Source organism: Pungitius pungitius, chromosome 6 (assembly GCF_949316345.1).
Source record: "Pungitius pungitius chromosome 6, fPunPun2.1, whole genome shotgun sequence".
Taxonomy (NCBI): Eukaryota; Metazoa; Chordata; class Actinopteri; order Perciformes; family Gasterosteidae; genus Pungitius; species Pungitius pungitius.
The window spans coordinates 2,349,948-2,365,357 of record NC_084905.1 but is presented as its reverse complement, the minus strand read 5'-3'; the positions used below and the strand labels follow the sequence as shown (position 1 = coordinate 2,365,357).

At 45.5% G+C, this 15,410-nt stretch overlaps 1 protein-coding gene across 1 annotated transcript; it reads left to right on the top strand.

Annotated features, from left to right (window-relative positions):
- Window positions 1-257: 257 nt before the first annotated feature.
- osbpl5 (oxysterol binding protein-like 5) lies at window positions 258-15,178 on the top strand. The gene is made up of 22 exons (XM_037450983.2): window positions 258-1,456; window positions 1,761-1,916; window positions 2,093-2,166; window positions 3,101-3,181; window positions 3,457-3,558; window positions 3,890-4,093; window positions 4,364-4,448; window positions 4,572-4,731; window positions 7,649-7,862; window positions 8,175-8,359; window positions 8,856-8,937; window positions 9,727-9,825; window positions 10,022-10,118; window positions 10,546-10,644; window positions 10,989-11,086; window positions 11,229-11,318; window positions 11,412-11,548; window positions 11,709-11,888; window positions 12,064-12,193; window positions 12,850-12,964; window positions 13,056-13,158; window positions 13,462-15,178. Exons 1-22 carry the CDS (start codon window positions 1,447-1,449, stop codon window positions 13,598-13,600), a joined length of 2,640 nt encoding a protein of 879 aa, XP_037306880.2. The 5' UTR covers window positions 258-1,446; the 3' UTR covers window positions 13,601-15,178.
- The last annotated feature ends 232 nt before the right edge of the window (window positions 15,179-15,410 follow it).

Genomic DNA, 15,410 nt, shown 5'->3' with positions numbered 1-15,410 from the left:
CCTTCACTATTGGGGAGGGACTCCTTGTATGTTCAACTGACTGCCCCCCCCCCCCCCCCCACACACAATTCAAACACATCCAGCGTGTGTGGACTCCACACCCATTCTCAGTCTAGACAGCGTAATATGCTCACACACACACGTCCTCCTGCCAGCAAATCTCCGCCCCGCAGCTGGGAGAACCAGCTGGGATTGGTTTGTTCATGTCTGCCCACTTCTTGACCCGCCCCAGGGCCCTGCACTGTAAGTGGTATTAATTCCCCATTTTGTGTCATTTTCCAGAGACAGTTTGGCAGCCCGTTGGCTTTCCTGTTGTATTATTCTAGAGCTTGATGCTGTTCTCCATTCAGCCTGACCCGCACTCAGGGTTCAGCACTGTACTACAGATGCACGCGTGCACTGCAGCAATGGAATACTATTTATAGACACGCTCCACCAGGACAAAGAAGGCTCCTTTTTGGAGCTAATGAATGAATCTTTTCCCTCTGGTTGTTCGTGGCCGTCTCTTTGAACGGGGCAGAGGGCAGGAGAAGGAAATGCACAGAAGAGATTGCAAGAGCCGAAATAAGGAGGGAGTCGGGAGGCTGAGAGAATGAGTCACAGAGGCAGGGTGGAAAACGAAGGGAAGCAGGGTGGGGATGTGAATGTGCATGTGTATGTGCACGTACCTTACAGGGAGGGTACAATTTTTCAGGTTTTACTTCTATCACTTCGCAGCGTGAAGTGAACACTTTGAGACAGGGCACTGTCCTCGTGCACCAGCGTAATCACCGCTGAATGATGTTAAACGATGAATCGCTCTGAAAATATTCCCGTGAAATGTAATGTATGACGCAGGGAGTTCATGTGTCTCGAGGCTGCTCCGTAGGCTGGGAGTCGGTACGTGTCGGTGAACTAGGAGACAAGAGACGAGAGACAAGGGTTCATATTGATCGGAGTAATCGCTGTGGATGTTTGGGTGCAGCTCCATTAACCTGCGGTTCTCTGTGATCACCTCAACACCCGTTAGGACAACATCTGTGTGGTAGTAGACGGCGTCTCCCATGATAAGAATAATTCTCCCACTTGTCAGTAGTTGCTGAGCTCAGTAGAGCGGAAAACCAGGCACAAGAGACAATGATGAGTGTACAGGAAAACTGACATTATGTCCCTTGTCACTTCTGTCACTAACATCAGGCAGGTCTTGGTTTGTGTGGACTGTGCGCCTGTCTCTTGTTGTTCCTGTATTTGTCTTGTTTGTCTTTTGAGGGAAGCCGGTCGTTGCAGTTTCACAGGGAGGACGGAGGAAGGGTGGCGATGAGGGCGGGGGTGGTCTTGGACAGTGATTCTCTGTGGACGGAGGGACTGGACTTGCTGGGAGACACTGTCTGTCGTACACATTGACAGTGTGCAGTCTGAAGTGCTTGTCACTGCCACGCACGCTGCTGCTGTCATGTGGACAGGCTGATGTGTTCTGGTACAGTAAGTCTTTGTTAGTGTTGGGGGAGGGGGGGGGGGGGGGAGAAAGTGAGGGGGTCCAGACACGCAGATACATTTACACAAACAGAAGAGATGAGGATGACCTTTACAGTAAGGGATGCAACAAGTATGATTATGTTCAAAAGAGCTGTAAAGGATGGAATAATCCCTTTGACAGGTTTTAAGTCCTAATATTAGATGAACATTATTCATGCGGAAATCTAATTAAAAAAAGAAATGTCTCCTTCCTCTCACAATCTTCCTCCCCGTCCATTCCTCCCTCTGCCGTCCCCTCCCTGCAGAGGACGAGCACCCCGTCAGGATGAAGGAGGAGAATTTGTTCCATCGGAGGTTTTCTCTGTGCCCCAATGCCACCTCTCCCCCTACAATTGACCCTCCCACACTCACCCGGAACTTGTCTTATGAAGGGGACAACGACTTCTACAGCCTCAGCCCAGGTAAAACACCTCGAGATCAAAGCTGTGGAACGAAATGTAACAAATGGTATTTCAGTGACGTGTGCAAGTGGATTCCAGCCTCTTTAACATGTCATAGTAGGTCGTACAGCACTTTCCATACAAATCAATAAACCTCAACTGCTTGTGTGTGACTGTGTGTTGTGGCTTCCCAGCAGGCAGTGACACAGACAGGAACGGGCTCTCCATGCTGAGTAATGAACTTAGTCCGGCCCAATCACCAGGCAGCCAGGTAAGAACACAGCTCCTCATGTAGTCTAAGCTAAGCTTCTTTCTTCTTTTTAAAATACAAGATTGATTTCCCCGTACTCTTATAATATTGGATAACATAAATGGCCCTATAATAAATACTAATATTTATCCTACTTTTCATTTCCGCTTTCCACCAATACAAAATCCTATATAGGTTGTGGATTTTTTTTTAGGTCTGGGTCGTGGTGGAAACTCTCTTCCCAACCACAAGCCATGTCATTGACCCAAACCCTAACAGCCTACTTCCGTTCTTTAGAAATACTAATTGGTAGAGATCAATAAATGTTTCTAGCAGCGACGGGGTGATCTCACCCTGTCTTGGGTTTTCTTTTCGGGTTTTCTTTGCCTCGCAATGCCGCCTATTTATATGTGGAATAATTCAATCAATCAATGAGCCCCTATGGGACGAAAGGCGACTGAGTACATACAGCCTTATGCTCGCGTGATGTCATTTGTACAGTGTGCTATGCTTTTCAGAAGGACTACCCTTAACATGAATAGATACGACTGAGCACATGTGTTGTTGGCTCACCAATTGTGAGTCATCGATTTAGTGCACACGCAACCAGTGGTAATGAAATGACACATCACGTGGACGCCGCAGAATGATTTACCCCTGGGACTCTAACCTCTACCCCCCGAGGGGCGGCCATCATACAGCGAGTGCTCTTTGATCGCTTCAAAAGGAAGTTTGTGGTCACATCAGCACAACGACCAGCTAAAATAACGTTGTGACTGAAAGGGCCCCCCACCCCCCCCCCCCCGACTGCGTCATACACACTGACACAAATCACAGGAGCCAGTTTAGTTAGTTAACTGTAATTTGTTTCATTATTTAAAGGTATTAGTCCTTTCAAATCTCTGCGTCTGTATTATTCATCCTCGCTGAGTGCCTCCTCTCCTCCCTCTTTCAGTCTGAGTCCAGGATGTTTAATGGTGTCGAGAAGGACTGCCCCTCCCCCACAGAGAAGCTGGCTCGCAAGGAGTCGCTAAAGGTACACATCACTTCCTTCCACGAGACGGTTGTGCATAATGCCAAGCCTTATTGAGCAGTCAGAAGTATCATACAGTGCATGCGTGATATTTTTAATGTGTACGTTTTTGTCAAATGATCCACAGTGATTCATGGTAATAATTTACCAGTGACAACAATGTGATTTCAAGACATCTGGATAACTCTACTACCATCTAGTGTTGGTACTGTCAGATTGGTGCCCTTACCAGTAAGACTGATGACTCATTCATGTGTTGTTTTTTTTCTATTTCACAGCTCCAAAAGCAGAACTACAGGCAAGAAAAGAAACGGGCGGCTAAAGAACTGTTCAGTGCACTAAAGGATCCGAGTGTTGTCATCATGTCCAACTGGCTAAAGGTGTGGAGATTTCCATTAGACAGAGCTACTATATTGACATAGAATCATGATATCTGCAGAGGTACACTATTCAGACTCTGTGTCATCTGTAATTTATACATTTTGCTAGTTCTCCTCTTGGCTGTGATTTGCGCACTTCTTGTTACACACATCCGTGGAACCGTTTTTAGGTTTAGCATTTTTTGCACCCTGTATGTCAATCCTGTAGTTCCCTGTTGTTGTAATCATAACAACATCACATGGTCCCACTACCTGGCCTCTGATAAGCGGTGTTCATATGATTGTCCGTTACTAAGATTTCTTTCTATGTCATCGCTTGGACTCCTTTTAGATCCGTGGCTCTTTAAAGGGTTGGACCAAGCTGTGGTGTGCTCTGAAGCCCGGAGTTCTTCTGATCTATAAGACCCCCAAGGCGGACCACTGGGTGGGCACCCTCCTGCTCAGTGCGTGCAAGCTGATCGAGAGACCCTCCAAGAAGGACGGCTTCTGCTTCAAGCTCTATCACCCTCTGGACAAATCCATCTGGGCTTTCAAGGTCAGACAAACACATGATCAAAATGGCACCAGAGTTCCATTTGCAACACAAAGACAACTTTTTATTTTTATTTTTTTTTCAACGTATTGACGCTCAGTTTGACATTGCTCTCATTTTCACCTTTTGTTTGTTTGTTGTTGGACACAATAGTTTGCATTTTGAAGTGATAATCACACTGTCTGTGAGCTTCAGGGAGCCATTCTGTTCTGTTTGGTGCAACGTGACAAAAATGGCACCAGGCGTGACTCACTGTTTCATTTGCATGCTCAGGGTCCCAAGGGAGAGAACGTTGGCTCCATAACGCAGCCTCTACCCAGCAACTATCTGATCTTCAGAGCAGCATCCGAGTCTGACGGTGAGGCGCGTTTCTTGTTGTTTCGGTTGGAGATGTACATTTAGGCGTTTTGTATTATTCCATTTTACAAAACTAATTTATCGAATGCGCTCCTACCCGCCGCTAAAATGTTCCCTTCTCCAGGGCGGTGCTGGATGGATGCCTTGGAGCTGGCTCTCAGCTGCTCCAGTCTCTACAAGCTAACATTCAAAGGCAAAGAAGGAGATATATGCACATCTTCAGAGTCCACCCATCTACTCCACCTGCTGCAGTCTACTGCGCTCACTGATGCAGAGCTGCAACAGTGAGTACTACACCCATACAGCTGTATACACTTAAAGTGCCCCAGGCATAGTTTATCTCCATCTTACATTCATTGATTGTCAATGGTTAATTTGTGTTTTGTTTAATCAAACCGCAAGGTGTTGTGCGGTTAATACATAATAATAACGAATGAAATAAAAATGAAAAATAGTTGATCCTGCAATTTGTAATGATGCCCTGACTGAAAGTTGAGCCAATTGCAAACCAGCTTTGGGCCTTTGAAGAACATAAACATTTGGAAAAATCATCTAAAATTAGAAAGCATTTGCTAAAATTAGCCTCTGTTCTATTGTGCGTGATTAGTGAAGCTGTGTGTGTGTGTGTGTGTGTGTGTATACTGGATATGTGTGATACAAAAATAGAGAGGGAGAGGATCTTAAGAGAGAAATGAGCTGTTCATTTTGTGGTGTCATGTTTGATACGATGTGGCATATCATTACCGAGGTGCATTGGAACGAGGGCGGCATAGTGTGATTTTTGCCGTTTGTGTCTCACAACTTACGGGGATTCTGTGGCTGCGAGGCAGACCCTTTAAACCGAAGATCTGCGGTTTGGATCTCAGACTCCTCCCGTCCACATTTCAAAGTGTGCTTGGGCAAGACACTGACCCCCTGTGCGTGTGTGCACGTCTGTTCAGTGCACGTGTGTGTGTGTGTGCAGATACTGACATGTAGGGTGCAGCGCTTTGACCGGTCAGACAACTCTCATTAGTTTGGCTTCATCGAGCAGATGAAGTAGCATTGATTATACAAGCAGGATATAAATGCATTGCAAACAGGGATTTATGTACCAGGTTTGTTTAAGCCCTATAAGGAGCTATTTCTTATTGTTTAAACACTGAAATAGTTAAGAATAAAGGTTTAATCCTCAGAATTTAATCTGCAAAGCAGCTAAGCAGTGGTCAGTAACCATCCAAATTAGATAAGGAGACCTGTGTAACAAAAAAGCTTTGTAACTATCGACCAAACCAAGAATTGCAGTGCAACCTTGTGTGCCTTTTGTCAAACCCTTTTTACTATTATAGTTATTTGCATTCCCTGTTGAAAGTGTGCGTTGCTGTTCGACTGCTGTTTGCCTTCGACATTAGACGTCCCCTCCTCCCCTTCTCTATGGCTGTACCCTCCCTCTGGCCATCCATCCCAGCTCTCCCTCCTCTCCTGTGTATCTCCCAGCCAGTCACAGCCGCCCCCACAATCACATGACTGACAGAGGAGCAGGAAGATGAAGTAGAATGAGAGCCGAACACCACGCAGAAAAAAAGACGGCAGACACAGCTGTCGCAATCTCACACACACACACACACACACATACCGACACATTGCCACACAGACTGAAATATGCGCACACACACACACACACACACACACACATACTTGCAGGAAGCAGGTGTGCCAAAGACAAGGGAACACAACTGCACCTCTTGTAGTCACTGGATCACAAATATTCAAAGGAGAGGAGGACAGACTGTGATTTAGTGCTGAAATCATCGATGGTGTTCTGTTTCCTGAGGAGGTTTTTCTCTACGCTGTGTGTCTTCGAGGTAAGGAAAGCTGCCTCCGCACCGATGCGTGTTTGGGTTAATAAATAACGTTTGCAGTCGGGTAGTGATTCACAGAGTGCGCGAGAATGTGACTGTGCTCGTCTGTCGAGCCCTCGGGCATTTTTGAAAAACCAAACTCCCCTCCATTGCGGTTTGGGCAAATCAGCTGTTGAGTTGTTTTCTGAGCTGTCGAGTCCATAGCTGAACGCAGTATGATAGCCCGAGACGTACCTTCATCTGAATCCCGATGCCTCACTGTGTTTGTTGGGATCAAACGTGTGGAGGATCTGTGAAAGATCTGCTGAGAAAAGGTTTTACAGCAGATATTTCACAGTCTTCTTGTCTGCTTGTAAGTCCCTCCGAGTATGTTCTTTGACACGAGCACCCACCAGAGAGCACAAACACCCACTGTTTGACTTGAACAGCGATTAGAGCCGTGATGTTCCCTATTAGCTATCAATTTTCCCCTCCCCCACTTCCTCTTGTCCCTCCTGTTTTTCCTGTCTTCTGTTTCTTCATAAGCTGACGTGGGACTTTCTTCACTGTGTTTCCCTTGTTTTGTTTTTTTTGGTACTTTGATCTGGTCGTCGTGCTGACTGATCTGCCTTCTGGGTTTGACGTGTCCTACATGTGGAAAATAATGGATCAGCATTGGATCGACTTTTCAACTTTGTGTGTTGGTGCGTGTGCATATGTGCATGTGCTTTAGGGTAAACCCTGTTTGTTTACCCAGAGTTTTTGCACGTCGCATTCAGAGCCAGTAAACTGGCGGGGGATGGAAAAAGATGAAATGGTGTGATCTGGTGAGGTGTGTTGGGGTTGTCTTGGCAACTAGACGGGTCATATTGGCTAAATACATCCAGGTCAGCCATATTTTTTTTTTTTTGTGAATGGGCTCTGACGCAGTAGGCTTACACATCCTAATCGAGAGAAGGAGATTTTATTTTCACATTGAATAATCACACTTTCAAAGCTTCTACATATTTGTCCAGGTAACTTCAGTGTTTCTCCGACATCTCTGCTCTGTGTGAGCCATTTAGAGGTTGCCTTGATGGTAAAAGCAGTCAACAAAGCTTCGGCTGCGGTGAAGTGAAACTGAATAAGATGTTTTGTAATGTCATGTGACATTACTCAGCTTGAAAGTCTTTAAAGCTTCCTCAAGTAATGACTTGCTGATATTTTAAAAGCTACTTATGATCAATGTGCCTCATTAGATCCCGTGACTATACATTTTCTGTAATTTACTACATTATTTCCAGTAAAGGTTTGTAAGCTGGACACGCTGTAGAAAGCGGTTTAAAATCAGGGATGCTGGTGAACGTGCTAATCACGGGCTTCACCTCTCTGTTACTGTTAGGTTAAATGACAGTGTGCTGCTGGGCAATCACCACATGGAACAGGACGGCTTTTCGGACAAATCGGAGCGCGAGGCTCACGATGACTGGGACCCTGCGACCAATGAGAATGGCGGAAGGCTGACGGAGGAGAGCGACATGGACCAATCAGACGAGCTGTCCCCAGGGCCACAGGCCACAGCTTATGTGGAGCAGAGCACAGAGGAGATGGCTGAGGCGAGTCGCTGCTTTCACATTGACAGTATTCATGCACTTTGTGTCCTCACCCGAGTTTTTACTTTTGTTACTTTCACAATGGCAGCAATTTGATGTAAAAATGAATTCATCTGAGAAATCTACTGAGGCGCACTGTATCCACCATAGGTCAATTCGTTGCCTCCTCTAACCCGCTCAGCCTTGATATAAAAGACATAACTTGTCATTTTGTCTTTGCACGTTTTTGCAAGCTGCCGATGCCCAGGTCTCTGACCAGAGAGCCGTCGGTGGGACTAGAGGGTGCCCTCATTAACTTGCGCTGTGTTACTCCAGGCTGGCGAGGCGTCCCAGGTGGAGACCGTATCAGAGGAGAACAAGGGTCTGATCTGGAGCCTGCTGAAGCAGCTGCGGCCGGGCATGGACCTGTCCAAGGTGGTGCTGCCCACCTTCATCCTGGAGCCCCGCTCTTTCCTGGACAAGCTGTCTGACTACTACTACCACGCTGACCTTCTCTCACAGTGAGTCGTTAAAGTCACTGTACTGTGACTTTGAGAGATCCTTACGTGTGCATTTGATTAAAAATGTAAATTGGATCGGCAGTTTCACACTCAATTATGTCAAGCAAGTTTTAATTGTTCATGTGGCAGAGCCAAGTGTTCCTTACAGCTGATGCCGTCAAGATTCTTACCCAACAAATAAGAAGTCATGTCACCCAACAGCCATTCTGTCTCTGGGAAATAAAGGGCAGTTCTAAGGAGGCTGAGCATTTGCGCTGCAATTATAACATTATATTTATAAATATCTTATAATTGATTGATGACTACAATAATTAGCATTGAATAAGCGTTTTGTACTCTTTTGTTTTGTATTTTCTGTTGGTCTTATGGAGAACCACACCTAAACACACCAGCCTAGTGTTGTGTGACAGTTTGGTACATGTTTGGTGCACTGGATTCACTATCCGTCTGATTTTTCATATCATAATTGTGTCCGTCTCCATCTCTCCTGCCACAGGGCTGTACTGGAGGAGAGTGGATATGGTCGGATCAAGCAGGTGTTGAGATGGTACTTGTCTGGCTTCTACAAAAAGCCCAAGGTAATACTACTTCATTGTTGTACCAGCTGACCTGTTCTCATATTTGTCTCAAAGCAGGACAACCTTGATTTCAAGATGCAGCACCTGTTTTTTGTGGTAGAGTTTTTAAAGATGTTAGATTGCCAGCTATCGCACAATTATGTTTTTACATTAAAAATTCTGACAATTTATTTATTTAAGACTTATTTTTCAATTGAATTAAGAATAATTTAATGAAATGAAGTAAATGCTACATAATTAGCTTGTGCAGGCCTCCTCATGCACACACGTGAGTGATTGCATGATTCTAATGGCAGACATAATGACTATAAGATCAGCAGCAGAATCTCTACTTTCCAGCTTTGAGTTGGGATTGTTTTGGGCGCACTGGGAAATGATCTCTTAATAGTTAGTGTTTATTTTCGCTCTGCCTCAATTGCACTCAAAAAATTGGGAGTCACTTCCCACTTCCACTCGATGGGAAGCCGGCCGCTAACGCCTGTAAATTAAATTGGGCTTGCTCAACCCTTTTTGTGCAGAAAAACTTTAATGGAGCTTGATGGGTTGAAACTTGGAAACTGATCACTACTGAAACTTTTTTTGCTGTACGTTAATCTCCTGCAGAAATATCGAGTTCAAACAATTTGTGATGCTTATTATCTTTGACTCGACTTTTAAAATCTTGAATGGTGAGGCAAGTTGGATCCAGTGATTATCTGCAATGTAATTGGTCCTCCCCGGTTAGATGTCCTTGTGTCAGAAGATTCTGACTTCGTTACTAATATAATGATATGTGTTGGCACTTTCCAGGGTCTGAAGAAGCCTTACAACCCAATCTTGGGGGAAACATTTCGCTGCTGCTGGCTTCATCCTCAAACCGACAGCTGCACTTTCTACATAGCCGAACAGGTGAAACCGGATTCGTAGCTCAGCCGTGTAAATCCAAAGGACAAGATCCATCCCTTGTGTCAAATGTTTCACAGAGCACAAACCTGGGAAAAACAGGGAGTCTAAATTGAATACATGCTTGTGTATCTGATACCTCTTTTTTTCACACTGCTGCTCAAATCTCTCTCTCTCTCTCTCTCTCTCTCCCCCCATCCAGGTGTCCCATCACCCGCCCATCTCTGCCTTTTATGTCTGCAATAGGAAGGATGGCTTTTCAATTAGCGGGAGCATCCTGGCCAAATCCAAGTTCTATGGTACAGCATACTACAATATGAAATCTTGTCCAATGTGACCAATACACATACATTAAAAGTACTACAAGGGCACAGCAATATGGTCATTGGTTTGGCTGTGTATCATTTTAAAAGGGACAATACCAGTACCCTGTAAGAGGGACAACATCAGTACCCTGTAAGAGGGACAATACCAGTACCCTGTAAGAGGGACAATACCAGTACCCTGTAAGAGGGACAATACCAGTACCCTGTAAGAGGGACAATACCAGTACCCCGTAAGAGGGACAATACCAGTACCAGTGTGTCCCGCTGGCTACTGATAACAGTGCTAGCTGCTAGCTGGTAGCCCCCGGCTCAGCCAGCTCCACTGTGGGAGCCTCGTGGTTGCAATCAGGAGTCTGTGGTGGTATTGATTTGGTGCATAACTGTCCCCCTGCGGTTGTAGCTAACTCCCTGTCAGCCATTCTGGATGGCAAAGCCCGGCTGCTGTTCCTGGGCAGGGACGAGGAGTATGTCATCACCATGCCGTACGCTCACTGCAAAGGTAAAAGACCTACAGTGAATATGTTTGACCATTGGCATTATTTATTTATCTGTCTGTTATCTAGGTTGCAAGGAAACTGCTTTTTTAACCTGCTTTAATTGGCTATTCAGCATCTTTTCCTCCAGCGCTGTGCTCCAGCAAAAAAGAAAGAAGGGTAAAGCGTAGTGAAAGGGTAGTGGCCCATGTTTTGCAGGTCAGGGGCGGGCTGCTTACCTCCCACCTACTGACCACAGCCTGCCAAAAGGTCATAGAGGATTTTTCCGAGCTGTACGCCCTCACTGGGAATGTTATGCATGAATTGGGTATTCTCCTCATGCTGTTGATCTTGTGTGTGCCTCCTGTAGGTATCCTGTACGGCACCATGACACTGGAGCTGGGTGGGAAGGTCACCATCGAGTGTGAGAAAACCAAATGTTTCACAGAGCTGGAGTTCAAACTCAAGGTACACCTTAACAGCAGTCATTTTTCAAAATGTACATTGGCTAGCGTTTTTTTTTCTGTATACTGTGATGGTTGCTCGATTATTGGAAATTGATTCTGAGATGGCAGCAGACCAAATAAAGATGATTACACTTTGACCGCAGCCTTTTCTTGGAGGCGCCTGCTCTGTGAATCAGATCAGTGGAAAGATCTTTGTGGGAGAGGAGCTACAGGCCACCGTTGATGGCCACTGGGTGAGAGCTTTTCTCCAGCTCCATTCTGGAAACAATGGATGTGCTTTCCAGTGGGATGGGAGTAAACATTGTGGTCGCCTTTGCTGAATCCAGGACAACGAGGTGTTCATCCAGGAGAATTGCTCGGGCCAGCAGGAGAGTCTGTGGAACCCGAGCCCGGACATCCGCAGCAGCCGCCTCAAGAGACGAGTGGTCCAAATAGAGCAGCAGGGAGAGTTTGAGTCCGAGAGGTAAACAATTCCTTTTTTTCTCAAGAATATTCACGTGTCATAAACTCAATCACTCAACTATTGCACATTTGTAGCTTGTTCATTTGCTTGTTGTAAATTAAGTGACTAGTAAATGTATAATATACACGCTTAATTGGTCATTTTGTAATGCTCTTGACAGACTGTGGCAGCATGTGACCCGTGCTATCGAGGACCGGGACCAGCTGAGGGCCACCCAGGAGAAGTTTGTGCTGGAGGAAGCTCAGCGGAGAGAGGCCAAGGAAAGAGGAGACAAACCCTGGAGCTCCCAACTTTTCCAACAGGACCCGGTCACCTCCGAGTGGACCTACAGGCACATGGAGTATGAACACACACACACACACATCAAAACAAGACACGGCAAGTGGCATACACTGCTCAGCCTTTATAAGTTTAGAGTTTAGGTCAGTGTAACAAGACGTGAGCTGCAGAGCAAGGAGAGCATTAATGATGTATCCAGACGTAAATGACATGTGCGACATTTTCCTGTTTCTCAGGACGCGGCCGTGGGACCCCGAGCGCTGTTTGGTTCAGTTCGAGAAGGACGGACTCGTTCAGACGCACGAGAAGGACCAGAGGCGACACAATGGCCTCTCCTACAGCCACAGCTGGGCCAGCCAACAGAAGGTCAGCCAGACCAATCGCACACGCCCAAGCGGGAGCAATGTCCATCTATCTATCCATGTCCATCTATCTATCCATGTCCATCTATCTATCCATGTCCATCTATCTATCCATGTCCATCTATCTATCCATGTCCATCTATCTATCCATGTCCATCTATCCATCCATGTCCATCTATCTATCCATGTCCATCTATCTATCCATGTCCATCTATCTATCCATGTCCATCTATCTATCCATGTCCATCTATCTATCCATGTCCATCTATCCATCCATGTCCATCTATCTATCCATGTCCATCTATCTATCCCTGTCCATCTATCTATCCATGTCCATCTATCTATCCATGTCCATCTATCCATCCATGTCCATCTATCCATCCATGTCCATCTATCTATCCATGTCCATCTATCTATCCATGTCCATCTATCTATCCATGTCCATCTATCTATCCCTGTCCATCTATCTATCCATGTCCATCTATCTATCCATGTCCATCTATCACAGATATTTGGCTGACGAGTGCGATCGGCCCTTTTTCTTTCTCACTCGTTGATGAAGATTTTGATAAACCACCGCTCTGCCGCAGCAGCAGCAGCTTGCATGTCATTGTCAACCGTGTCTGCAGTGAAGCTCAAATAACTTTTACCCCGTACTAGGCGGAGATGAACGGGAAACGAAGGAAGGCGAGCAGCCAGCCGTCCAGCTGCAGCCAAAACACGGAGAGCAGCAGCACCACACCAGAACCTACGCACGAGTCCTCGGACAATGAAGGTGAGGCGCGCGCACAACCCCAAATCCAAAAGACAGAGTTGTGAAATGGCCACGGCACGCGTCTCATGTCCCCCTCCTGTTGTGTCCCCAGGATTCTCAAACCAGTGTGCACGGTGCAACAAAGAGGTGAAGGACATTGCCCTCTTGGAGGCCTCCATTACGTCCATACAGAGGACCCAGCAGGACATCCAGCGGTGAGGATAACACACACACACACACACACGCACAGATGAATTGAGGTCCGACCTTGAGTCTGTTTTCCCATTCAATCAGTCATGGTGAGGATAAGGATAACTATGGTGTAAAAGATTGTAGGACATACTTTTTAAGCAGAATTATGAACTCACATTATTGCTCTGTGTTGGATGAATGCAAAGTTGTGTCAATGCAACTGTTACAAAAAAGCATAATTACACTATGATTAAATCTTTTCACAACTTCAACCAACCGGTTTTCCATTGTAAGGTGGTTGTTTTGTGGTTTTTTTCTCTCCGTAGGAACCTGGTGGCTCTGAGTCGTCAGCTGACTTGTCGCAGCGCCACAGATGACAGCGTGTCGCAAACGGGCCGCCACTGTCTCATCCTCTGTGTCCTGCTTGTCTCCCAGCTCCTCCTCAACTACTACGTTTTTACCTGAGCTTCCCTCCCGGGCACTGGTCTGGCGTCAGATCCCTCCAAAAAGCACAGACTACAATCAGCGGGCGAGGGCCGAGACCTCAGATCAGTGTTTTGGGGGGGCACTTTGTCCCTTTTCCTCTTGAGAAGGGAGGAGCATGGACAATTAAGCAATAAACACAGCCACCGCCTGTCAGTGTCCTGCAGAGAGGAGCAGCACCACTTAGTGTAGCCAGTTTCCTTCTGGCTACACTAAGGACCGGAAATCAGAGACAAGCATTGCTGCAAAGATTTTCAATAAAAAGATGAAAAGTAAGATGAAGAATGATTTTGTAAAATGAAATGACACAGAGGGTATTTCACTATTCCTTAGTATCTTTTTTTTTTAATATTTCCCTGCAATACCGTTTATCCGTTAGAGTAATTGTATGTGCGTTGTTAGTGCCTACACTACAGTAGGCCCTATAAGCGCAGGCAGCGCATCACTTTCTCCTGCTCACTTTCCACTCCAGATTTGGGCCTTAAATGCTGAAGCCAAAAAGAAGAAGGAAAAACACGTGAAATGTAGAAGGAATATCTTCTAACAGTGCAATTCTGTGCGTTTTGTATCGATGTACACTCAAATACACTCCGTCTCGTCTTTAAATGAGGGTGATTTTACCAAAACAGTATTTATAATCCGAAAGGACAAAGAGTACTTGTTTACAGGGAGCACTGTGTGTGTTTGTAGTGACGCGTAGAGAGAGAGGGGGGGGGGGGGGGGTACCGGCAGGGCGGACAGCCAAAAAGAGTGTCTTTTGTATTTGTGTGCCTGTGGTGCTGTAACGGAAGGGATCACGGCACGGCACGGCTTCTGGTCTCACCCACGACATTAGTGCGTACAATCAGAACCCGTGGGATGGGTGAAAATACACTAAAAGGATTTCCACACATTGGCCTGGTAGAAGGGGTTTTGTGTGTGCGCGTCCTCGTCCACACCACTTTCAAATGTCTGTTTAAAGATGTTAACACTTAGTAATGAGTTGTTCTTGTTTTTTATCAATTTGTATATATTTGTCTGGAGGCCTGTGTTTCAAAAAGAGATTTCAGAATGTATTTATTGGGTGATTAACCTTGACTCTCCTCATCTAATACAGCTTGGAGGACAGAGACCCGGGACAACAATTGCTCTCCCATTGTTGTGTGTGTGTGTGTGTGTGTGTGTCTGTCCATTAGTATGTTAGTGAATGTGTGTGTGAAGGATCACATGTGTGTGAGTAGGCCATTATGGTTGTGCTATACAAAACCAGATCTGTGATCTTAGTTTTTACTGGTTTTTAACCCTTGAGTTTTAGTCTCCACGTCAGTCCTGATTGACCCAACTAGAGAGAACAAGAGCACAAGAAGGAAGTCGACTTTGAATGCTTTGATTTACACCTTAATTTGTTTGTACTTTTTATTATTTTCCTGTTTTCCACTCTACTGCCATGTTGTGGGGATTCTACATGCCAGATGTTTTTGTCATATTGAACGAAACTACGGAGAACATGAAGTTGCCCAATGTTTTCATGCATACTCGTTGCGTACTGTAGCACAACAGTAAAACATTTTAACCCTGTCACTGCATTTTGTTGTCATTAATGTCTTGTAATATAACATACACACATGTTATATATATATAGATATAGATGTACAGTGTATATTCTGGTCTTCAAGAAATGCAGAAATACAGTAGCAGATATGCTCCACCAGAGGGCGATGTTGATTTGTGTAACTGAGCCGATGAAAGCTGATGTTGAAAGTAACTTTATACATTTAAACTACAATTTCTACTTTAATATATTTCAGAGCAA